Source organism: Lolium rigidum, chromosome 3 (assembly GCF_022539505.1).
Source record: "Lolium rigidum isolate FL_2022 chromosome 3, APGP_CSIRO_Lrig_0.1, whole genome shotgun sequence".
NCBI classification, from domain to species: domain Eukaryota; kingdom Viridiplantae; phylum Streptophyta; class Magnoliopsida; order Poales; family Poaceae; genus Lolium; species Lolium rigidum.
The window spans coordinates 11,936,471-11,962,232 of record NC_061510.1 but is presented as its reverse complement, the minus strand read 5'-3'; the positions used below and the strand labels follow the sequence as shown (position 1 = coordinate 11,962,232).

The 25,762-nt window shown below is 47.3% G+C and overlaps 1 protein-coding gene and 1 long non-coding RNA gene across 2 annotated transcripts; one reads left to right on the top strand and one right to left on the bottom strand.

Moving 5' to 3' along the window:
- The first annotated feature begins 19,029 nt into the window (after positions 1-19,029).
- LOC124698527 lies at positions 19,030-19,966 on the top strand. Its single transcript, XR_007000998.1, has 2 exons — positions 19,030-19,409; positions 19,701-19,966. It is a non-coding gene; the product is annotated as an uncharacterized LOC124698527 (long non-coding RNA).
- Positions 19,967-24,393: 4,427 nt separating this feature from the next.
- On the bottom strand, positions 24,394-24,918 carry LOC124694322 (GPI-anchored protein LLG1-like). Its single transcript, XM_047227318.1, has 2 exons — positions 24,855-24,918; positions 24,394-24,755 (listed from the first exon to the last, which is right to left on the bottom strand). Exons 1-2 carry the CDS (start codon positions 24,916-24,918, stop codon positions 24,394-24,396), a joined length of 426 nt encoding a protein of 141 aa, XP_047083274.1.
- Positions 24,919-25,762: the final 844 nt, after the last annotated feature.

Here is a 25,762-nt window from a genome sequence, read left to right as displayed (position 1 = left end):
CTATCTTTTAAGCGATATAACAAATTAACTTACTCACTAATTCGTGCGTGGTGCTCTCTTTACTAAGTAATAGGGAAATGGTCAAACTATGAAAGCCTCCTCACATGAACCAATGTATTAAATGGTTATCAGTTTTGCGATCGATGAACCACTCTGAAAGTTTTGCTTGACAATTTTATGTAATGTGATTATTCGATTGAACCATGCACATCAAACCTAAAATAGAAATTCTGCATTAGCCGATGACAAATATTTCATATTGTGTCTGTTCTGCCAGAAAATGATGGTCTGTTTTGTTTTCATTTCCGCCAAAAAAAATTTGTTTTCACTTCTATTTTGCAGAATTATGTTTCCATTTCTATATTTTCATTCCATTTTCGTTTTTTCTGGAAAAGTCGAAAACTTACGATTCCATTTTCATCCCTAGACGAGGATGACTTTGAGATGACCATGTCCGTGATCTTTTTATGTTGCTCAGTGTTTTTTGAAAAATTAGAGGGTCGACCGGTGGTATTTTGCCACCAAAACAAAAAAAAAAGTGATGAATTTTTTAAACCCTCTATCTTATATGTGGCATTTTTTGCAATTTTTTTCAGTGGTGTCCGATCCTGTTAGTTTAGTTGTATCTTATATGAAGGCTTAAGTGGGACGTCCGCTTTAATTAACACATCTACCGCCTATGTCGTCCTTCAATCACGCACACACGATGATCGGCTATAGCTTTACTCGCTGGAGGATTCCGAAGCAAATAGTCAATCAGTCACATGGCATAACGCCTACATAGTACCTACGGCGCCATTTCCTCCCAAATGCTGAAGTAAAGTCCCCCTTTTGTTTCTTCATACACCATTTGTAATATATTGCATTTGTATTTTCCATGTCTCAAAAAGAGGCACATGCTGATTTCCCGCTCCTTGTATGTAATATATAACGGAAAGGTGCACGTTCTGATGTTCAAAGGTGGCGTGATCTCTCGCCTACTCATATTCAAGGACCAAGGTGGCGTGATCCCGCCTACTCATATTCAAGGACCAAGGTGAGTGGGTGCGCATATGTTTACTGCCTAGTACCGTGTTCTACGGTGAGAGTGCCTATCAGGCCTACGCGCGCGGTAGTCCGGCCTTGACTTTGGTGACCTTGTAGGGGCTGTACGTATGGGTTGATAGCCAACATCCTGTTTGGATAAATTCATGTGCGCCAGTAGGCTGACACGACTAGCTAGTGGGTATAGCCACATAGGAGTTTGGTACCAGAAATTAGACATATTTATCTCTCACAAACACGTCTTGATTTTGCTCTTTTTATAACCCTTACAATGATAACGTAGCGTCAGATTTTTTTCTTCTGCCACAATGAGTGTTAGGTCAAGTTGTTATATCTATGGAGGGCCAACTTGACTAGGAAGATCAATGGGTAGAAGATTTTCATTGTGTGGGGACACCTGTCTGTCACGTATGCATGTGCGCCTGAGTTACCTTGGTGATAGAGACTTGTTAGTTGCTCCCTCCATTCCATATTTTTATCGCATATTTTTATGTATCTAAATATATTTTATGCATAGATACATCTAAATCCTCGACAAAAATTATGAAATGGGAGGGGGTAGCATCTCATCTTGCTACTCGCTGCTACCCCCTCCATACCGATTTATTGGGCTTATTAGGAAAAGCTCTGCGATCTAGGCGCTCAGTGATTGACACAATTTCTTAGCAGACAATGGTTTCCAAGATATTGTCCTTGCTTCAGATTGCCTGTATGCAATACAACGTATCAAATCACCAGTTCGACCGGTCGGACGTTGGCTCAGTGATTGCTGACATCAAAATTCTAGCAACTGAGTTTAACTCATGTTCCTTCATACATGTTGATCGAAGAACGAATGTGGTGGCGCACACTTTAGCTCGTAATTGTGAGCATTTAGCTTGTAATATTTTCTCTGTAACTCCGGATTGCATCCGGGATGTACTCTGTAGTGATGTTCATTAATCAATAAAGTGCCAACAAAAAATTTCTTCATCTAATCTCACATGTAACTCTCTTCTTATTTCCACGACTAATACAAAGAGATAAGCAACCGGCAATATCCGTTTTCTAGGCGCATGCATTGGGTTAATTCCTCCCGCATGCAGCCTAATAACAACCTAGCTCCGGCTGCATGTCCCCATATCTACCAATCAGGCCCGCCTAATCAGTCCATGCATCTATCTTCTCCCCATAACCTCCCTAGTTAACGCTGCAGTAAATGATAATTGAGCCTAATTTTTGGGTTTTTATCTAATTTTAATAGAAGCCCAGTAATCTGGTATGGAGGGAGTAGCTCTGTTTCTCTAGCATCTCTTTCAGATGCATTGATGATCAAGTTACATTATTGATGATCTCCAAAAATCAATGGGATTACACCATCCGCTTCAGTCAAAACATTAAATTATCAAGAACCCTCCCACAACGTCGCTCCTAGATCGATTCACCACAAAAACCTATATTCCGGTTAGGATAACCTCATGTGCGCCACTATAGGCTGACAGGACTAGTGGCTATTGCTAGGTAGGATTTGGTACCAGAAATCTGCCTTGTTCATCTCTCTACAACATGCCTTGACTTTTTTTATAATCGTTAAAATGAAAACGATGCATTTCATTTTTATTTGTACAACAACCAGGTGAAGGTGGTCCAACTTGACTAGGAAGATCAATGGTTAGAATATTTCATCGTGTTGGAACACATCTCCTTCATGTATGCATGTGTGTGTGTGTGACTTACCGTGATGATGAAGACTCATTAGTTAGTCACGGTGGGAAAGCAGTCGATCTAGATCTGGCTTTGGATCTAGCCCCATGGCACCAGGACCAATTTTAGAGGTCACGGGTCGAGCCATTTTACATAAAGTCACTGGCCTCACTGAGCCAGTTGGTATATCTGGGGCTGACCTAACATTTAGTAACAATCTTAAATTTTCCTTGAAAAATATTAGAGAGTTTTGTAAGACTATCTACAGTGAAAGTATCATAGATAGCAGGGACGGAGCCAGGAAAGTGATATAAGGGGGGCCAACTACATGTAAAAATTCTTGGAGGGGGCCATATAGCTAAATTTAGGTAAAACTACAGATCAAATCATCATATTAACAAGGGTATTTTCAGAAAAAATCCATCATGAGGGGGGCCATGGCCCCAGCCAGCCCCCTGCTGGCTCCGTCCCTGATAGATAGTATCATGCATATCATGTTAGTAAAATCTAATGTGAGACAATAATTAATGATAAAAGAGATGAGTGTGACAAATGCATCATATACTACCTCTATCCCGGTTTAGGTGAGGCACTTTTTGTTGGTACTTTTGCTAATGTTGGCAAAAGAAGTGGAACGCTCGAAGTACTAGCTAGCGGTACACGGGCGTTTAGAAAAAAAAATTGGTGGATCAAACCATGCAGAAGTGATCGATCTTGGTAGCTGTACCTCCATGTCGTGGTGTACGTCCTTCCTGCACTGCGCGAGAGACGTTTGCATTGCCGCGTTGACTCCATCTGCGTGAGGTGTACGAGGGCGGCTCGCTCGTCTCAGCAGTCTAAGTTAGATTAGCCACAATGTGAGTATCATAAGTAGTATCATATGTCATGCTGGTAAAAATCTGATGTGGCTCACCAGTTAATGAGGTGAGAGATGTGAATGGTATCATAATATGATATCGTATTATAGCATATAAAACTAGAAAACGTAATGGCAAACACATCATATTCTCCACAAATTTGCATTGAGATTCTATAAAACATTAAATATGATGATACTATGGTACTATCTTATGATACTATGCATTGTGGGAGTAGTATCATAAACTAGTATCATGTGCATGATACTAGTGCATGATACTTCACATAGTGACTAGTCTTATGCTTTCACGGATCGGTATGTTCGCGTCATTCTGGTCAGATTTTTTTTCTTTGAAAAGGTCGGTCAGGGTATATGATAGAGCTAGATGGTAATAAGGATGCGAATGAGCCGGATTGGCCATATATATATCAAGTGAATTTGCCACTTCAAATTTAAATGCTCACATGTAAAAAGTAGACCCAAATGGAGCTTATACTCAATAGTATACATGATTGCACTAGTGGAAAACAGGCCTTTTGATCCGGGTGGTTAGGGCCTTTTGTCGCGGGCGGCCAGCCGCGACAAGCAAGGCGCGATAAAAGGGAGGCCTTTTATCCCGGGTCACTTACGACCCGCGACATAAGGTCCACCACGTGGCAGCCGCCCGGCGCGCAGGGCACAGAGCCCTTTGTCGCGGGCGGTATTACCACCCGCGACAAAAGGCCCTCTACGTGGCGCGCGCACAACGCTTCCGCTTTAGGGTTTGAGGGGTGCAGCACCCCTCCCCCCCGCCACCGACCGCCTGTTATATCATTTTCTTCGTTCGAAAATAAAAGTTGCATATATTTGTACGCTACTAGAAATTGTACACGTTCATTCAATATATATATATATATAGATCGATCAAACAAATGTTGGATGCAAAAGTCGATTCCTCTTTACATGTAGCCCTTACATATATATATACATTTAGCTCACGATCGACAAGCGGTACTAACGACCGTCTATTTGGAGGTAGAGCATCTATTTGGACTAAACAAGCCTTTGTTGTTTAGTACATCTTTAATCAAAAGTCCCGCCAGTTCCTCCGCGATTCCTAGTGCGTGTTCCTTTGGTTGGAGTACTGTCCCGCATGATCTCGACCTATATACGAAAATGAGATGAGTATGACTATATCAGTCTTGATAACGAAATATTGATGATAATAAATAAAGTTGTGAACTTACGTTGAATTTATTATTGTTACTGCTTCTCGGTGGTTAACATGCGAATGGACTCGCAAACGTAGTATCCACATAGATTCGTCCCTTGTGGCTGCTGGGGGCACGGTACAGGAGTAAATGTTAGCTTCTCTGCCCGGGTTTCGTTCTTACGATGTCTCTTGAAAGCGGTCCAAGCCCTGCCGGGCAAAAGAATGATTGAATGAGTGGATAATTAATTGATATCTCACGAATGATAAAGCGCGGCGATGAAGGAAATTACACTTGGAGCAACTTCTGCAAGTCCCGGAACCCGTCCACGCCTCTACTCGGTGGGTCTTTTACCTCAACTAGTCCCTTATCGGAGTTGAATGTCTAGTAGAATCCGAGTGGAAGCTGCACATGTTATGCATATACGTCGGGAATTACACTTAACATCGAGTAAGAAAAATTGAATGTGCATAAAGATCATTAAGACTCTCACTCGTAGTTGTAAGGAAACAATATTGAATCACAGAAATATTGCTCCCCCAAAAACCTTAGTAGGTTTCCCCCGTTTCTTGGGCATTAAACTTTACCGTTTGAGCATGTACTTTATCCGGGTCAATAAACCCAATATTGATAATATTATTACTTTTGCATTCACCGATCTTCGGTCTGCATAAGAGAACACATAAGATATAATGAGTATATATATGCAATGAAAACGAACATGAACTGAATGAAAATGAACTTATATGTAGTTAACAACTTACAAGCAATAGCAACTCATGAGAGATTTGTCGAGGGCATCTAGATTGAATAACCGCCGAGTTCATTCATCTCAATATGGATCTCCTCCTTTCGGTAGTAATATTCCCATGGTATACTCGCCACGATGAACCTTATGTTCTCCTTGCATGCATCAAGGTACCACCGATGCAAATTCCGCATATGTGTTGGCGGTTTAAGCAGCTGCTCTGTGCTGACCAAGTCGGCCCCGTAGACAAATTTAGGAGCTATATCAGCGAGTGGGTACTGCAAGCATCTGCTGCATACATCAATTCCTCCACGGTAACGTCACGGGCAGCCGCTAGCTTTGCAGCTTCTTCCATATTGAAACCACCATGTTCCTGGTACAGCTTGGGAACATTAAGCACTTTGAGTGGTGGGATCGATTGTTTGGGCTGAGCACCGAGGAGGGGAACTTCCTTTCTCTTTTTGCCTTTTGTCGTTTGCTTGGCCTTGAGGGGTGCACTTGTTGAACTTGACTTTTTCTCAGTTGCACTTCTAGCTGATGATTTGCTCGTGCCAGCAATGTCCTTCTCCTTAGCCTTTTCAGCATTCTTTGTGTCAATTACCTTCGCAAGAGTGCGTGTATAGTCATCCTTCTTCTCGTGTAAGTCATACTGCGATGGTGTGTTCAGAAAACTAGTAGCATATGCTATTTGCTTCTCTGTGTATGGCTCTGGCGCTGGAGGTTTTGGCTTATGAAAAAAATCATAATTGATTTTCTTAACAATGGCATCATTTTCCTCCGGGGTACGATCGTAAGGACGGGGGGAGGAACCTTTGGTACTTTTGGGAGGGGCGACCTCTTGGGGACAGGACTCTTGAAACGCTTCCGGCTGGGTGCATTCCGAGTCTTTTTGGGCGGAGGCGGCGGCGGCGGAGATGGAGATGGACTACCGATGTCGTGGTCGACGTCGTACCCACGGGGTGATGGTGGCGACATGTGATCGGTAGGAGGAGGTGATGGTGGCTCGCGATCACCTGGAGGAGGTGATGGTGACAGGTCGGGACGACCGGTACTAGGTGCTACCCGGCTCGGCAGCTTGATATTCTTCTTTTCCCGAGAGAATTATTTCTCCCAGCACCTCTCCGAGTGTAAGCCCCCCATCACCTCCGGGGATATCGAGCTCCAATGTCCCCCACGATGGGACAACCGAATCCACCCCGACACGAGCATATCCAGCTGGAATCGGATTGCCATGCCATGTTGCCGGCTCACCTTCGGGTCCAAATGCCGGTAAGACATAGCCGACCGCCACCTTAACGAAACCTTCCTGAACACCTCATGGAGATCACAAGGTGTTTGCTCCTTGATTCCATCGAAGGGGTCGCCGGGACCGGCATCTATCATCATCCGTGTAGGAGGGGCCTCCGAGTCGGCCACGCTGCTGTCTCGTCGGCTGAGATATTTCAGCGGTATTATCTGGCGGGCGTTGTCCTTTTAGTTCATTTATCTCCCGCTGCTGCTGCTGAAGCTCCCGCTGCTGCTGGTCAAGTCGGCGTTGGAACTCGGCCATCCGGTCATTCTGCACCTCCAGCTGGCGTTGTTTAGCTCTCGCTCGGCTTCTATAAGTCTCCGCGTCGGCCGGAAACCCAAGCGACCACGGAACACTAGGGCCGAAGCCTCTTGTTCGTCCTCCCTTCTCGGGATTACCGAGGACAAGTGTCGGCAAGTCTTTCTCTCTATCGGGAGCAAACTTTAGTTTTCCCGCCTTTATATCTGTCGTCACTTCAATCCATTTTTGCCCGGGTACCCTAACCCCGGTGTCACTTTCAACAATGTTCCCTGTCTTCATGTCATACTCACAGCCATGCGCGAGGAACCAATTTCGAGCCCTTGTGTCCCATCCTTCTCGCGTGGGTTCGGAGTGATCCCGTTCAGCTCCATCTCGGCCTCTTGTGCATCCCACTTAGGCATGGCTCTTCCGTAGCCCCCTCGCCCCGTATGATGGTGATACTTCTTCTCGCTTGCATTCTTCTTGTTTTTCGCTGACAGGTTCACAGCCTCCTCTGATTCTTTGTACCTCACAAATTCTTCCCAGTTATGCTCCTGCTTCGCTAGGTAGTTCTCGAATAATGGAGGCTTCTTGTCTTTCTTATAATTTTTCCATAACCGGTTCTTATACGCCCGGAAAAGTTCCCCCATCTTCTTAAGAGCCCATTTCTTCACTAGCTCTCGCTGCTTAGCATTCTCAGACTCCGATCCCAAATCTGGCAAAGTGAAATGTGCCATCAGGTCTCTGAAAAGTGTGTCTTTGTACCTATCGGCAACCTGATTTTCGGACACATTCTTCGTCTTGTTCCATTCTCTGACAGTGATCGGGACACGATCTCTAACCACAACTCCGCACTGATTTTTGAACTTCACTCCGACATTCTCGGGTACCACCGGTTGGCCTTCCGGTGATATAGCTTCAATTGTGAAGTGGTCTTTCTTGGTCAACTTCTTTGCCGGGCCTCGTTTCTCTATCTTATCTTCGGAGGCCTAAGAGAATACATATAGAATTGCATTAATGCCTCTATACTAATGCCTCAATACATATGTACATATAGAATTCCATTAATACCTCGTCACCGGAGCCGTCGTCGGCTTCTCCAGTCACCGGAGCCGTCGGCTTCTCGTCACCGGGAGCCGTCGGCTTCTCCATGACCGGAGCCGTCGGGTTCTCCATGACCGGAGCCGTCGGCTTCTCCATCACCGGAGCCGGCTCGGTCGGCTTCTGTACCATCGCGGATTATGTCCGCGAATATGTCTTCCTGTTCCAAGTCCCGTTCGAATTGATCCATTGTTTCGCAAAAGAATTAAATCGATAAGTAAATGTTCAAACACAAACCAAACCCTAACCCTAATCAAACACAAACCAAACCCTAACCCTAATCGGCGACACGTGTTTGCGAGAGGGAGAGGGTGTCGGCGACGCGTGTTTGCGAGAGGGAGAGGGTGTCGGCGACGCGTGTTTGCGAGAGGGAGAGTGTGTCGGCGACGCGTGTTTGCGAGAGGGAGATGGTGTCGGCGACGCGTGTTTGCGAGAGGGAGAGGGTGTCGGCGACGCGTGTTTGCGAGAGAGGGAGAGAGGGTGTCGGCGACGCGTGTTTGCGAGAGAGAGAGAGAGAGAGGGTGTCGGCGTCGGTTGTTCGCGAGAAGGGAGAGAAGAGGGGAGTTGCGGCGTCGATGGTTTTCGCGAGAGGGCGAGAAAAGAGGGAGTTGCGGCGTCGGTGTCGGCGTCGGTACTATACTAACTATATACAAAGAGGGAGTTGCGGCGTCGGTGTCGGCGTCGGTACTAACTAAAAAATACTAACTAAATAGATACAACAAACTTAAACTAACTAACTAAAAAATACTTTAAAAAACTTAAACTAACTAAATACAAAATACTAACTAAATAGATACAACAAACTAAATAGATACAACAAACTTAAACTAACTAACTAAAAAATACTTACAAAAAACTTAAACTAACTAACTAAAAAATACTTACAAAAAACTTAAACTAACTAACTAAAAACTACTTACAAAAAACTTAAACTAACTAACTAATAATTAACTCAAAAAAAAAAAAAAAAGGCCGGGGGTTGGCACGGCGGGGCGGCGCCGGGGGGTCTACCTGCGTGGAGGGGGCGCGGCGGCGGGGGCGGCGCCGGGGGTCGGCACGGCGGGGCGGCGCCGGGGTCGGCGCACGGCGGGCGGCGCCGCGCGGGGGTCGGCACGGCGCGCGGCGGCGCCACGCGGCGGCGCGCGCGCGGCACGAGAGCCGGCGCGGACGGGCGCGGCGGCTCAGACGGGCGCGGCGGGGCGGAGAGGGCGCCGGAGGAGCTCGAGGCGGCGACGGCAGCGACGGCGGGCGGCGGTGGATTTCGGCAGCCTGACGGCGCGATTTTTGCAAAGGAAAATGGCCTCCGGGTGTCGCGGGTGGGGGCTCCGCCCGCGGCGGTAGGTATTTATACCTAGTGCCTTTTGTCGCGGGTGGGGGCTTGACCCGCGACAAAGGGGTCTTTTGTCGCGGGTCAAGCCCCCACCCGCGACAAAGGGGGGTCTTTATCGCGGGCCGTGGCTCGACCCGCGACAAAAGGGGGTGGGAGGGGGAGGCGGCCGATCCGCGTGAAGCGCATCCAACGGCTCCGGCCGTTTGAATCCAACGGCCTGGAGCCGTTGGACGCGGATCAGGCCTGGACCGTTTTTGTTTTTCTGTTTTTTGTTTTTCTGTTTTTTTTAATAAAAACTATTATTTCAATAACTTTTAAATGGTAACTCAAAAAGAAAAGTGTTATATATGAAAATTGATCAGAAAAATCCAATGAACATGAATATGACATCCATAGAACTATTTGCATCTCGCATATATAAATGCTGACACGTGCCTCGCCCGCCGATGCCGGCGTGCGACGTGTAGCCACCGCTGACACGTGCCTCGCCCCGCCGACGCCGGCGTGCGACGTGTAGCCACCGCTGACACGTGCCATGCCCCGCGTGCGCTATATAGAGCGACGAGTGCGGGCGCAACCACACGTCGCCACCGCCTCCGCTCATTCATCTCCGGGATGCCTCCATGTCGTCGAGGGGCGTCCGGTTTCCGTGGCGTTCGGAGTGCATCCGAGCGGTAGGTTCACCGCCGAGATACGCGCCGGTGGCTTCCGCCTCACCCTCGGCACGTACAACACGCCGGAAGAGGCGGCGCGCGCTTACGACGCGGCGGCGTGGCGCTTTCGGCGGCCGGGGCACGACATGAACTTCCCGGATGTTGAATCGCTAGAGGAGGCGGAGTTCCTCGCGCCACCGCCGTGCCTCGTCACCGAGCGAGGACCGTCGCCGGCATCGCCGGGTGCAGCGCAGGATCGCCATCGCCGAGCGCGACGAGCGGTTGATGCGCCGGTGGAGGGCGCGGTCCCCCGACGCGTTCTTTGCTAACCTTAGGGCACAACGCAGGTCCAACGAGCGCCACCGTCGGGCCGTCGCCGCCTTCGAGCTCGAGAACTCGAATACAACTTGGACCGAAAACGACCCTCGGTGGGATGACCTTTGGACGGAGACAACCTCCGACGACGAGTAGAGACTAGACTAGTAATTTATCTATTTTATTGTAATTTCAATAAAGTCGTTGTCGGTTCTATTAGTTTAAATTTAGTTTATAAAGTCGTTGTCGGTTTTTTTGTTCAACAAAGTGGTTGACACGAAATTTATTACGATTGAACTGAAATTAAAGTACGGAGCTCAACCGAAAAATAAGATACATGGCCAGATTCGAATGTTGGAGCCATTCAATCATAGTCGTGCCTAGTCCTATACACGTCGCCACTTTGTAGTCATCAAAGTCGCCGACGTCATCGTCGCTAGCATCGGGGTCGCGGTTGTCGAACCTCGGCGGATGACCACGCGTGGGCTGGGATTGAGGGTAGCGCAGGCGGGGGCCACGATAGGCCAGGACGCTCTGGAGAGTCCGGCCGCGCCACCACATCCGACGGCCGGCCTCGTTGAAGTTCGAAGGAGGCGGGCCGTCCTCCTCGTACACGGCTACCGCCCTCTCACGCCGATTGATGAAGAAGCTGTCCCAAGTCGGGCTGTAGTCGGGATGCCACTCGGGGATTCCTCCGCTGCTCGGGCGTGAGCTCGAAATAGTAGTGGTTCGTGATGGCCATCTCGCGTGGCACACCTACGGGGATAGGAGGGACCGGTACGCCTCCGACACTCGGCAACCAGCCGGTCGGGACGCGGTAGCCGGGCGGGCAGGGGTAGTTCGAGGCGCAAAGCGCCTCCGCCTCCCGGGGTGTTAGACATACGATGGAAGCCATGGGAGAGAGTGATGAGGTTTGCGAGATATGAGAGTCCAAGCCTACATATATATAGTGGAAAAATGGCGGGAATGCGGGAAGAAAATAGGCGGGAACGAAGTGGCGCGCGAAACTTTCATCCCGGGTGGAGGCTCAAACCGCGACAAAAGGTCGGGGAGGCTTATCTAGGAGGGCCTTTTGTCACGGTTGGTGGCTGCAACCGCGACTAAAGATGTCGGCAGGATAATAAGGATGTGTCGGTAACCTTTTGTCACGGTTGGTGGCTGCAACCGCGACTAAAGGCTGTCGGCAGGATAAGGACGCGTGGGTGGACGCACCGCTCGATGAGATAAAGCATGTAGCGCACGACGGTCTGTCGAAGGAATAAGACAAAGTACAAGCGGTGCCGTGCCTATAAAAGGAGCATCGATACGCCTTGCCAAGCAGATCAACAAGCCAAGCACAGTTTAATCATCATTATTACATAAATGTAGAGATTGTCTTGGGAACTATATATGAAGAATACATTATTACATCGCCATCTAGTGTTGTGATCTTCTACGCCGTAGCCATGGAGAATCTTCATCATTTAGCAAGATGCTTGGGTCAATTTTCACCGTGAAGGGCGGAATTTCTTTAAACTTATTATAATCTTCTCGACATGTCTGTCTTGTCATCCACTCCCACGATGTTTCTTTTCCCCGAAAGAACTATGTGGCGCTTTGGCTCCTCGATTGATGTATTCTTTTGTTGATTTCTTTTTCTTGATTTGCTAGACATGTCCTTCACGTAGAAAACTTGAGCCACCTCGCTGGCTAGGACAAAAGGCTCGTCCGAGTACGCAAGATTGTTGGGATCCACTGTTATCATACCGTACTTATCGTCAACATGTATAGCGCTGAGCTTCACCCATTTGCACCGAAACAAAGGGACCTTAAAAGTGGGACCATAGTCAAGTTCCCATATCTCCTCTATGTATCCATAATATGTGGTGGTCTGCCCATTCTCGTCTACGTTGCATCGAAGCGGACACCGCTGTTTTGGTTGGTGCTCTTTTTATCTTGGTCGATCGTGTAAAATGTATTCCCATTTATCTCGTACCCTTGGACTGTACATATGTTTGAAGATGGTAACCCGGCCAACAAGTACAGCTGCTCCACCGCAGATGGGTCATTAATGAGATGTCTTTGCAACCAACTGCCGAAGTTATTCATGTGTTGACGTGTAATCAAGGACTCGGGCTGGCCCGGGTTTATTTCTCGTAAAACATTCTTATGTTTCTCGATGTACGGAGCCACCAAGCTGGAATTGTATAGAACTGTGTAGTGCGCTTGATTGAAAGAAATCTTGTCCCTCCACACCGTTGTTTTCCTTCCTAGTGTGCCTTTTCCAGTCAGCCTCCCCTCATACCGAGATTCAGGAACACCAATCGGCTTAAGGTCAGGAAGAAAGTCAACACAAAACTCAATGACCTCCTCAGTTCCGTAGCCCTTTGAGATACTTCCTTCCGGCCTAGCTCGGTTATGAACATATTTCTTTAAGACTCCCATGAACCTCTCGAAGGGGAACATATTGTGTAGAAATACAGGACCGAGAATTCTAATCTCTTCAACTAGGTGAACGAGGAGGTGCGTCATAATATTGAAGAAGGATGGTGGGAACAACAACTCGAAGCCGACAAGACATTGGACCACATCTTCCCGTAATCCCGACAAAGTTTCGGATCCATTACCTTCGAGAAATTGCGTTCAGGAATGCACATATCTTCACAATGGCTAGTCGAACATTTTCCGGTAGAAGTCCCCTCAATGCAATCGGAAGCAATTGTGTCATAAGCACGTGACAGTCATGGGACTTCAGGTTCTGGAATTTTTTCTCCTTCATATTTACTATCCCCTTTATATTCGACGAGAAACCAGACGGAACCTTGATACTCGAATAGGGCTTCAAAAAAGATCTCCTTCTCTTGTTTGGTAAGAGCATAGCCGGCGGGCCCTACAAACTGCCTCGGATGATTGCCGTTTCGTCCTTTATGAAGTTCCTGGTCCTCCCGTGCTTCGTTGTATCTTTTGTCTTTCCATACACGCCCGGAAAACCTAGAATATTCACACAAAGATTCTTGGTCAGGTGCATCACGTCGATTGCAGAGCGGACTTCCAGGACTTTCCAATATTCTAGCTCCCAGAAAATAGATTTCTTCTTCCACATGGGCGCGTGTCCGTCATCGCCTTTCGGAACAGGTCGACTGCCCGGACCCTTTCCAAAGATAACATTTAAATCCTTGACCATGTCAAATATATCAGCACCACTACGGGGGACAGGCTTCGGACGGCGGTCTGCCTCGCCATCGAAATGCTTGCCTTTTTTCCTTAAGGGATGCTTGCGCGGAAGGAAACGACGATTGAACGGGTACACAACTTTTCTGCTTTTTCCCAAATATTTACTTTCGAGTCTCATCTAAACAGTGTGTGCATGCATTGTATCCTTTGTTCGTCTGTCCCGAAATGTTACTGAGAGCGAGGCCAATCATTGATGGTTACGAATAGCAACGCTCGTAGGTCAAATTCTTGCTCCGTGTGCTCATCCCACACACGTACACCTGGTTTGGCCCACAACTCCAAAAGTTCATCGACTAATGGTCTTAGGTACACATCAATGTCGTTGCCCGGTTGCTTTGGGCCTTGGATAAGTACTGGCATCATAATGAACTTCCGCTTCATGCACAACCAAGGAGGAAGGTTGTAGATACATAGAGTCACGGGCCAGGTGCTGTGACTGCAGCTCTGCTCCCCAAAAGGATTCATGCCATCAGTACTTAGACCAAAGTATAAGTTCCTTGCCTCACCTGCAAAATCCGGAAACTCTCTCCCGATGTTTCTCCACCGCCGACCATCGGCGGGGTGCCTCAACATCGCGTCTTTCTTACGTTCTTCCATGTGCCATCGCAACAACTTGGCATGCTCTTTGTTTCTGAACAAACGTTTCAACCGTGGTATTATTGGAGCATACCACATCACCTTCGCAGGAACCCTCTTCCTGGGTGGCTCGCCCTCAACATCACCAGGGTCATCTTTTCGATCTTATACCGCAATGCACCACATATCGGACATTTATTCAAATTCTCGTACTTCTCACCGCGGTAGAGGATACGATCATTAATGCATGCATGTATCTTCCGCACATCTAATCCTAGAGGGCGGACAAGCTTCTTTGCTTCATATGTACCGACGGGCAATTCATTATTTCTTGGAAACAGACTTCTTTAATATTATCATCAATTTCTCAAATCCCGAGTCAGTCACACCGACCTCTCGCCTTCCATTTCAGCAATTCCAATATGCTACCCGAGCTTTCTATGCCCATCTTCACAACACTGGGTACAACAATTTGTGGTGGTCCTCTAACATCTTGTCAAACTCGCAACCTCTCCTTATCCGTGCCACAGCTCTCTTCTTGCATCGAAATGGCCCGACGAAGATCATCATCAACAGGATCATCCGATGCCCGTTCTTCACCTCCTTCTTCTTCATTGTCGTCCATTGCGGTATCAAAGCATTCGGAGAACATAGATCGGTACTGGTCATCATTATCTTCTTCCTCATCGCCGTCTTCCATCATAACCCCTTCTTCTCCGTGCTTGGTCCAAACATTATAGCTGGACATGAATCCAAACCGAAGCGGTGGCTCTTAATGTCTCTTGAGCAAGAGTAATCCTTCTCGTTCTTACATTTTAGACATGGACAGCACATAAAACCTTGCTTCGACTTGTTGGCCTCGGCCACAAGCAGGAAAGAATTCACGCCCTCTCCGAAAGCGGGGGCACATCGGTTACCGTACATCCATGGATGACTCATCCGCATCATAAGTACAATTATATATGTATCGGATGCAATCACCTTGCTAAAATTAGTATTGTACGGACTATGCATATATATATAGTCGAGAAAATAGTTGCTAACCTTTTAGGATCAAAAAAAGGAGAAATCTTATCAAATAAAACCAAGTGGCATCCCTCTCACAAGCATTCCATCAAACACCTCTTGTGCACATGTAGAAAAAATGAGCTAGCATACACCTCCACCTTCACCACCAAGGAAAAAATGAGGTGGGGGGTGGCTGGCTGCTTCTATATATATAGGGGGACATTTTGTCGCGGGCCGTATTACGACCCGCGACAAAAGGAGTGGCCACGTCGCTCCTAACCCTTTTGTCGCGGGTCGTAGTACGGCCCGCGACAAAAGGCCGCGACAAAAGCCTCCGCGCGCTCCACATGGTTTCGGGGCGACGTGGCCAGGCCATTTGTCGCGGGTGCAGGCGCGCCCGCGACAAAAGGCTCCCACGGAAGCCCTGTTTTCCACTAGTGTTGTTCTCTTATTGTACGTCACATTTGTTGTCTCTCTGAAAGTGTCTTTGTTACTAATCAAATCAGTGTAATATTCTTAAAAGCTTTTAGACGTACAGTTTGGTCTTTGTTACCCAAATGATTTGACAAAATGCATATTACAGGCAAATGTATGTGCCTCTGTTGCAATGTGCCAATCAATACTAGTTATATCTACCGAAGACCCCTTTGGCGTTGTGTAAATAGTTCGAGCTGAATCGTAACCATATGACCAAAGTTGATGTCATTTTAGCATAGTATATTTAGTTAAATGCACATCTCTGAATTTATAGGCCAAAGTGTGCATTGTTTGGTAACTTCAAAACTTTTGTGGGGTTGCTTTGTTTGTAAGTGCATTGCTGCACTTATCGAAAAAGTTGCATTGTTGCATATATACGGAGCTCCGATTAGTTCCTTCTACTGTTCTGGCTACCTGTGTGCTCATGTGTTGATATACTCTATCTAAGCTATTACAGTCCCAATGAATTTCTTTTATTTTTCATTATCTACGATGCTTATGTTCCCTTTTCCATTATAGGACTGGTCAAGATTCTCAAGAAGTATGACAAGAGAACTGGGGCCCTTATCCATCTCCCCTACATTCAAAATGTGCTGCTTCAGTGATGAAGTTCTTCAACACTGAGCTCCTCCTGTACCAGCCTGTGGAGGAGTGTGAGGCCATGCTCAACCAAGTCCTACCATATTGAACAAACCATAATCGTAGTTCTTCCTTGAATAGCAGCGGGGATGCATTCCAGTGATATAATTGCTTTGATAATATGTTTCCAAGCATGATACCAGAATGGAGAGCATGTACATGACTAGCTTGATGAAATAGATTGTAACTTATGTGCACATGTTATGTCATATTGGGTGATGTGAACGTATTATTGGTACACATCTTATTGTGCGATCTGAAATATGGAAAATTCGTGTAAAAGGATTTTATTTTTTTATTACGAAAATTGAAACCAGTGATAGGCACTATAACAAGCCAGTCACTACAAAACCCCTCAGGCCCGCGGCCTTCCATCACACTAGTGACAGGCATCTATTTTTGCCTGTCATTAGTATGCACACACTAGTGACAGGCACATTTGCTAGTGCTGGTGGATCTATATAGCCATGATGGTATGCATCTCCTGGTTCCCCTACCGTTTGTTCTGCATCTCTGTTTAAACAACCACTTGTTCTGAGTAGTGAACATGGTATGGCAACTTTACTGCCAACAAACAATTGGTGATGTAGGAGGAAAACACACATTATATTTATGCATGTACATCGCACTGGGCTGATCCTAGCTGAATATAGCTGTCTGTAAGAACTGAGAGGAGAACATAGCAGATATGTTTGTGTAATCGAACTAATCAAACCAGACGATCAAGTTGGATCCATTCATCTCCAGCAGAGGGCGATGTTCAGCTTGAGCACCCCCATGGTGCTGTTGAGTCGCTCGAAGACGAGCGGCCCCAGCTCGCAGACCCTCAGCCGTGGCGTGGCCATCAGCTTGTAGAGGCGGTAGAGGGCCATGCCAGCAACCGCGTCGAAGAGCAGCAGCACGACCAATAGGATCGCTTGCTGCCGCGACGGCCAGAGGCTCCTGTGCTGCTTCTGCTGCTGCCGGTCGTTGTCGTCGTTGTTGTGGATCATCGGCTTCCCTGGAGTCTTCATCTCGATCGGTCACTGGTATATGTGGAGTGAGGGTGGTTAGAGATGATGGAGTAGGTGGAGCGGTCGATGTGTCTGCTGCGATAAGGCAGCTGGCAGGGCGCATGGGTTTATATCGGGTCGGAGCCGGAGTGTGCTAAGGGCATCGAAGTTGCGTGAGGTGGTTCATTTGGTATATATCTTCCTGTTTGGTGTGATCTTACCTTACCTGGACGCCACCAGCTTCCTGTGGCTGCATGCCTAGTGTTATGTAGATAGACCAGTACGAGCTAATAGCTAGATGTGTTGTACGTAGAGACAGGTAGTGTTGTGCAGATCGAATACGTATGTACTAGGGAGAAGAAACCACCTCAAGTAAGTTATCCTTAGCTTGCTTCTTCAAGTCATCCATGCTAGCACCACCAAGCTATAGCTATTCCCCGCTCTCCAAGCAGAGAACCGGAGATATATGTTAGACTATATTTACTTGCATATCAAGTTAGGGCTTAGGCCGTGCGCTGCACCTCCTCTCCTCCCTTCTCCTATATAAACCATTGTACTCCTTCATTGTAATATCATCAATTATTGTTATTATCACAACTTTACATGGTATCAGATTAAGGTTAGATCCTAGGGCATGGCTCCCACGCCTCCCACCCCGCCGCCGCCGCCCCCTCCAGGGTTCTTCGAGTGGCGCGATGCCATGGCCGCCGCCGCGGCTGCCAAAACATCCACCTCATCCGCTCCACCATCAACCTCATCCGCTCCACCTCCTATCGCCTCCACCATCAACTTCGCCGATACAATCTCCGACGTTACTCCATTGATTCCCATCACTTTAGATCTCCCCAAACACAACTACTACCATTGGAAGCATCTTTTTGAGGTACACTTGGGCCGCTGCAACCTCATGGCGCACGTCGACCCCAACATCCCGCCATCTCCCTCGGATCCCCGCTGGGTCAAGGATGATCTCGCTGTGATCCAGTGGATCTACCAGCGGGTGAGCACCGAGATTTTCAATCTCGTTTTCAGGGCTGCCACCAGCGCCGCCTCCCTTTGGGCAGCCCTCCGTCAGCTTTTTCAGGACAACGCCGACGCCCGTGTCAACACGCTCAACACGGAGCTTCGGAACACCGCCCAGGGCGACTTGCCCGTGGGGGTATGCTCGTCAGCGCCTCCAGACCATCGCCGATGAACTTCGTGAACTCGGTGATCCCGTTGAGGACAAACAGCTCATCAAGATCCTTCTCGTCGGCCTCAATCAGCGCTTCGACAAGCAGCAGTCCTTCATCCCCATGATGAGGCCGCCTCCTTCCTTTGCAGAAGTCCGCTCCATGCTCTCTTGGGCGGACCGCGCCATGACCACGCAAGAGTCTCGCCCTCAGGCATATGCCGCTGCTCCCCGGCCTCCTGCCCTGCCACCACCTCCGGGGCCGCCTGCGCCTGTTCCACCGCCAGGTTGGCGCCCCAGCCCCAACTATAGGGGCACTCGGCCTATCTATCGGCCGCCTGCATCACGGCCTCCTCCAACAGCATCGGCTCCTCCACCTGCCCCGGCACCACCACCGGCTCCACCTGCAGCACCAACTTGGCGATCTTCTCAGGACCCTTGGACCGGCATGGTTCGAGGCCCGGCCAATGCCCTGGACCGCGCCCTCTCCTCTTGGCGCGCCACCTGCCTTCACTGGTTCGTGGCAGCCCGGCGTGCATCCTCATACAGGCTCACCTGGTCTCCTTACACCACGGGTCCCTGCACATGCTCATTATGCTGCTCCTTCACCGCCCATGTATGCTGCACCATCGCCGGCTCCCTATGCCTCGCCGATGCACTCGCCGATGCCCTTTGCTATGGGTCCTTATGGCTTTTCGGCACCGGTCACCTATAATCCTGGAGGCTACTACTCGCCATACACTATGTCCTCGACTCCTGCTGCACCGCCACCATCTGCGCCAGTACCTGCTCCGTCAACTGCACCGACTCCCTCTACTCCGAGCTGGGACCAAGCTGCGTTTCTTCAGGCTATGAATAATTTTGCTGCTCAAGAAAATTCAGGTACTGATTGGATTTTCGATTCTGGTGCTTCTAGCCACATGTCCTCATCGAATAATATGCTGTCAACTTGCATACCATCTTATTTTTCATCCATTACGTTAGGCGATGGTTCCTCCATACCAATTTCATGTGTCGGTCATACAAACCTTGCATCTTCCACTTCCAAACCACTCCTACTTAAAGATGTCTTAGTTGCACCAGCCCTCATTAAAAAATTTAATCTCTGTTCGTCGTTTCACCACAGACAACTATGTTTCCGTCGAATTTGACCCTTTTGGCTTGTCTGTGAAGGATTTCATGACCAAGGCGGAGATCGTTCGCTTCGATAGCTCTGGCGACCTCTACTACGTTCATGGTGCTCCTGCGGTCTCGTCTCCATCATCCATGCTCGCCTCCGTAGATCTATGGCATCAACGCTTAGGCCATCCGAATAAAGCCACTTTATCCTCTCTTCTTAGTGATTTTTCGATCCCCTGTAATAAAGAGGCTCATAATCCCTCTATTTGTGAGTTTTGTCAACAAGGAAAACATGTTCGTTTACCATTTGTGCATTCTAATTCTCATAGTACTTATCCCTTTGAACTTTTGCATTGTGATCTATGGACCTCTCCAACTCTCAGTCTCTCCGGTTTCAAATACTACTTAGTTATTTTAGATGACTTTACACACTTCGTTTGGACTTTTCCACTTCGCAACAAATCCGATGTCCACTCACTTTTTATCAACTTTAAAACATATGTCCACACACACTTCTTTTTACCTATCAAATTTATTCAATGTGACAATGGAAAAGAATTTAACAACCTTGCAAACCGTAATTTCTTTCTCCAACATGGCATTCTCCTTCGTTTCTCTTGTCCTTACACTTCCCCACAAAATGGCAAGGCTGAGCGATCACTCCGCACCATCAATGACATCATTCGCACACTCCTCATTCAATCCTCTTTGCCTTCCACGTTTTGGGCTGAAGCTCTTAGAACTGCAACCTATCTCCTCAATATTCGACCATCTAGCACTAACCCAAACACCACACCTTTCTACTCCCTTTTCCTCTCTCACCCAAACTAAACTGAGCTTCGCGTCTTTGGTTGTCTTTGTTTTCCCAATGTCTATGCAACTTCCCCAAACAAACTCTCTCCACGTTCCCTTCCCTGTGTCTTCCTAGGTTATTCAGATGAACACAAAGGCTACCGGTGTTTTGATCTTGTAACCGGTCACATTCACATCTCCAGGCATGTCACTTTCGATGAAACCACCTTTCCATTCGCCACTAGAACCTCTACCCCTCCTCCCACCACAGTCACCCGTCGCCCAGCCAATTCCATAAACCCTCATTTTTTCGTTCCTACCGCCCCCAGTTCTCCTGCCACGGTAGTCCCTAACCCTGCCCCGGTCGACTTGGTTGCCCCGACAGCCTCATCAGCACCCATATCCCGACCACCCATAACCCAGGTCTATGCTCGCCGCCCCAAACCTCCTGCCCCTCATGCTGCTGCGTCCTCCTCCTCCGCTGCGCCGGATGCACCAGCCCCTCCTTCACATGTCGTTCCCATTATCGCACCTCATAACGACCATCCCATGCGCACACGTGCCAAGTCTGGTTTTCGACTTCCTCAAACACGCCTCAATCTTCATGCTTCTCCAACTCTCTCACCTCTTCCTAAAACATACAAATCTGCTCTTCTTGATCCCAACTGGTCCGCTGCCATGCGCGATGAGTTTCACGCACTTAAATCCAATAACACATGGCAACTTGTTCCCCGACCTCCTAATGCAAATGTTGTCTCTGGAAAGTGGGTGTTCCGTCAAAAATTTCATTCTGATGGCACTCTCTCTCGGTATAAAGCGCGTTGGGTTTGTCGTGGATTCTCTCAACAACACGGTGTCGATTACGATGAAACTTTCTCTCCAGTAGTTAAACCTAGCACCATCCGAACCATTCTTAGTCTTGTCTGTTTCTTCTTCCTGGCCCATTCACCAACTTGATGTAAAAAATGCTTTCCTCCATGGCTCCTTAAACGAAGTCGTCTATTCTCAACAACCTTCTGGTTTCGAAGATTCTTCTTTTCCTGATCACGTTTGTCTTCTCCAAAAATCACTATGGCCTCAAACAAGCACCCCGAGCCTGGTTTCAACGTTTTTCTACCTTTATTCAAACTATAGGATTCATTCCCTCTCGCTCTGATTACTCTCTTTTTGTTTATCACTCTCACACCCAGGTTGCATATCTCTTACTTTATGTTGATGATATAGTTCTCACTGCCTCCTCCACAACTTTTCTCACTCATATTATTTCGCTCCTACAAACTGAATTCTCTATGACTGATCTAGGTTCCCTTCATCACTTCTTAGGTATAGCAGTCACACGTGATTCTTCTGGTCTTTTTCTCTCTCAACGTCAGTACTCTGTTGATCTCCTAACTCGGGCTGGAATGTTAGATTGTCAACCATCCCGTACACCCGTAGATACTTCTTCTAAAATTTCCTCGGATGGTGATATTTTTCCTGATCCTACTCTCTACCGTAGCTTAACTGGAGCTCTTCAGTATCTCACTATTACACGTCCAGAAATATCATATGCTGTCCAGCAAGCTTGTCTTTACATGCATGATCCAAGAGTCCCGCATTTTAACCATGTCAAACGCATACTTAGATATCTCAAAGGTACATTAGATCATAGTTTGCATATCAACACTTCATCACCCACATCATTGACAGCATATTCCGATGCAGACTGGGCTGGTTGTCCAGACACTCGTCGATCCACTTCAGGATTCTGTGTTTTTCTTGGCAACAATTTAATTTCTTGGTCTTCGAAGCGTCAGCTTACGGTTTCTCGCTCGTCAGCTGAGGCTGAGTACCGTGCTGTTGCTCATGCAGTTGCTGAAACAATTTGGTTGCGCCAGTTACTTGTTGAGTTACATCGACCCATTGGTCAGGCCACAGTGGTATATTGTGATAATATTTCAGCTGTTTATATGTCTGGAAACCCAGTTCAGCATCGGCGGACAAAGCATATCGAGATTGACATCCATTTTGTTCGCGAGAAGGTCGCTTTGGGAGAAGTGCGTGTTCTTCATGTGCCTTCTACGGCTCAGTTTGCAGATATTTTTACCAAAGGACTTGCTACTACACCATTTACAGAGATTCGTTTCAGTCTCAACGTTGTCGAGCCCACGGTTGAGACTGCGGGGGGATGTTAGACTATATTTACTTGCATATCAAGTTAGGGCTTAGGCCGTGCGCTGCACCTCCTCTCCTCCCTTCTCCTATATAAACCATTGTACTCCTTCATTGTAATATCATCAATTATTGTTATTATCACAACTTTACAATATATGTCCCGTTTGGCATCAATACATTTTATTTTGGACAAACAACTTGAGTTCAAATTCTATTATGAAGTCGATACGATTCGTGTGCTGCCAGTTGGGCTTGTGAATGAAATACTCCATCCGTTACCAAAAAGGGACGTAATTCGGATGTATCTAGACACAATTCATTATACATAGATATAGACTTGAATTTAGATAAACTTGTGACATCTTCTTTCGGACTGGAGAGAGTATACATTTTATACACCTCAATTCACTCCCCAGTACATAGAGAGGAAGAGACACGTAATCTACTTCCGGTTCTCAACAAAACTTGTATTGGAGGCATCATCAGTGTTGGGATTGCGTGTAGAGGAAAGTAGTGGCGATTGTGGCACGCTTTGGCAGTGTTACAAAATGCCAGTTGAGAAGCCTGGTAAGTGGTAAAGTATACTATTTCTGAGGGTATGTGTTCTAGGTTTAGCCAAATTGCCAAACTTTGACCAAATATACGAAAGAAAAACCACTTGCAGCCGGGCGGTGCTGCAAGTGGTGAGTACCACCCGGCTGGACTTTCTCCTCGTTAGCGTTGTTTGCGAGCGTTCAGTATCGTGGTCTTGCTGCCTCCGGCTATGATGGGTGCTTCCAACAGGTATTGTTGCCAAAGGATATGGCGGGTGATACGGGCATAGGCCAACTGAGATGTTACCATGGGGTGGATCTGGGGCTTGTTTTGCTACACATTCATATTTGTTTTCCTATACAATCATATTTATTGTGCTGCAATGGTGTTTTTGAAATGCTAGTATGCTACAATACGGCTATGATGGGTGCTTCCAAAAGGTATTGTTGCCAAAGGATATGGCGGGTGATACCATAGGCCAACTGAGATGCTACCATGGGGCGGATCTGGGGCTTGTTTTGCTACACATTCATATTTGTTTTCCTACACAATCATATTTATTGTGCTACAGCAGTGTTTTTGAAATTCTAGTATGCTACAATACTATTCTGACCCAGTGCAAAAAAATTGCGGGAGCAATACTATAGTAGTATAAATTTTTTTTGATATGAGGTCTATGATGATATTTCTGACTAGGTCAGCTTTGCTACGATTTTTCTGTGTTTTTTGCTATGGTGGTGCAAAAATTGTTGCTGCCACGAAGTATCCGGTGATGTGAATAGGTTTTGCAATAAAAGCACACTTGTTTTTCTCTAGCGATGTATCCGATGAGGTCGGTTTGTGCTACAATAGGACCAAGTTTTTTACTACGGGCTCTCGTGCGAGATTTTTGGCGAGGCCCGTGTTTTAAAGTTGTTTCATGGATGAACCCTTTTTGGCTGCAATCATGATTTATTTTTCTACATTCGTGATTTATAGTAGCAAATGCAGGAGAGGAAGGTAAACGACTTAATCGAACAGCTGAAATTCCTTCGACCCAACGGCTTGCGACTCGGCAGATCCGGATTTGATCCCGGGGGATGCTCCCGTTAAACTAAACCCAGAATGCAGAGTAACAAAGAATAAACAAAGTAGTTACTGTCAACGGGATTGCTTAAAGTGCACGGATCTGTAAAAGTACACATTCATAAATGTCTGATATCTTTAGGACTTGTGTAACATATTCACGACCCATGACAAGGCCATGCCAGGACTATGGCGGCCTAAGCTACAGGGTGCCCTGATCATCGGGGCACTTGAGCCCCTTCGGCCCTTCCTTGCAGTTCTCATAGAAGACGCCCGGCGGGTAGCCTCCATGGAGACGGATGTAACGGAACAGGGTAATGGCGCAGTCGTTGCCGTTGACGTCGTTGATGTAGTCGGTGTACGGGCACGCCAGGTCCTTGAACGCCGCGCAGCACGGCAGCGGGTCGAATGGAGGCCACCGGCACCGGCTGGTCAGCACCGTATAGTTGGCCGCCGCCAGGTTCACCGGGCACGCTTTCCTGCCGTCCTGCAGCAGCGTCCGGCTCCGGCCGGTGGCGGCGGGAATGTCGTGCGCTAGGAGGACCGCAACATCTGCGCCGACGCCTTTGTAGAAATGTACAGTGCACTTTCAGTTAAATCAGGCGAGAATCTACTTTAGATATCAGCTAGATGTAATGAGCTTAGTAATCGATGGAGACGTACTTGAGATGAACACGGTTGTGGCTCCGGCGACCACGGCCGCGAAGAGGCAGAGCAGGAAGCGCATTTTCCTGAATCTTGTGTGAAACTGCAATCCCCGGCCGGCTGGACGTACAAGATCGATCCAGTGGAAGACATAGGCCAACAGAACGTTAAATATAGGTGCGTGCGTTATCTCGTTTAAATACTTTGTAACAAGAAGAAAAGGTTACACTCTGAGTTGGATTAAACTGAATCGAGACTATGTGAGTTATTCAATAAACGCGGAGCTGCCGGTAACTCAACAGCTCATATAATTAAAGCAGTTTTAATTTGAATGTTACACTACAGAAAACACGGAACACAGGGCCTATTTCTTCCATGCCAGCAGGCAAGCCGTCGGCACAAACCCTGTGCCGATGGCAACCGTTAGTAAAGGACCGTCGGCATAGCCTTTCCGCCGTGATGGCCAGGTAACAACGCCGGACCTCTCGTCAGCATAGCTATTTTTCATTTTACCACATTAATCTTAGAAAAATCATAACTAAATCATTATAATTCTGAAAAATATATAATATATCAAAATTTCAGCAAAATAAGATCTATCTTGGAAAAACATCAAACTTGGACTATTGCAAATATCTCAAAAACGTTATTAAAAATGAGTTATCATGTACGATGTTTCATGGCTTTCACGCCGATCAACCAATGTTATGGCTAGAATCATCGCACATTTTGTGATAATGTGCCCATATTGTGTACACATGTGCATCTTGGGATGGCGAACAATGCTGCTAGAGGAAGCTTTCATTTTCAGCGCACAAAAAAGCTATTTTCCATTTCCAAAATCCCAAAAACGCGGCGTTTTGTGAAGCAATCAGCAAATGAAAGTATCACAATGGTACCACCCTGTTTTTCAAAAATAATAGACC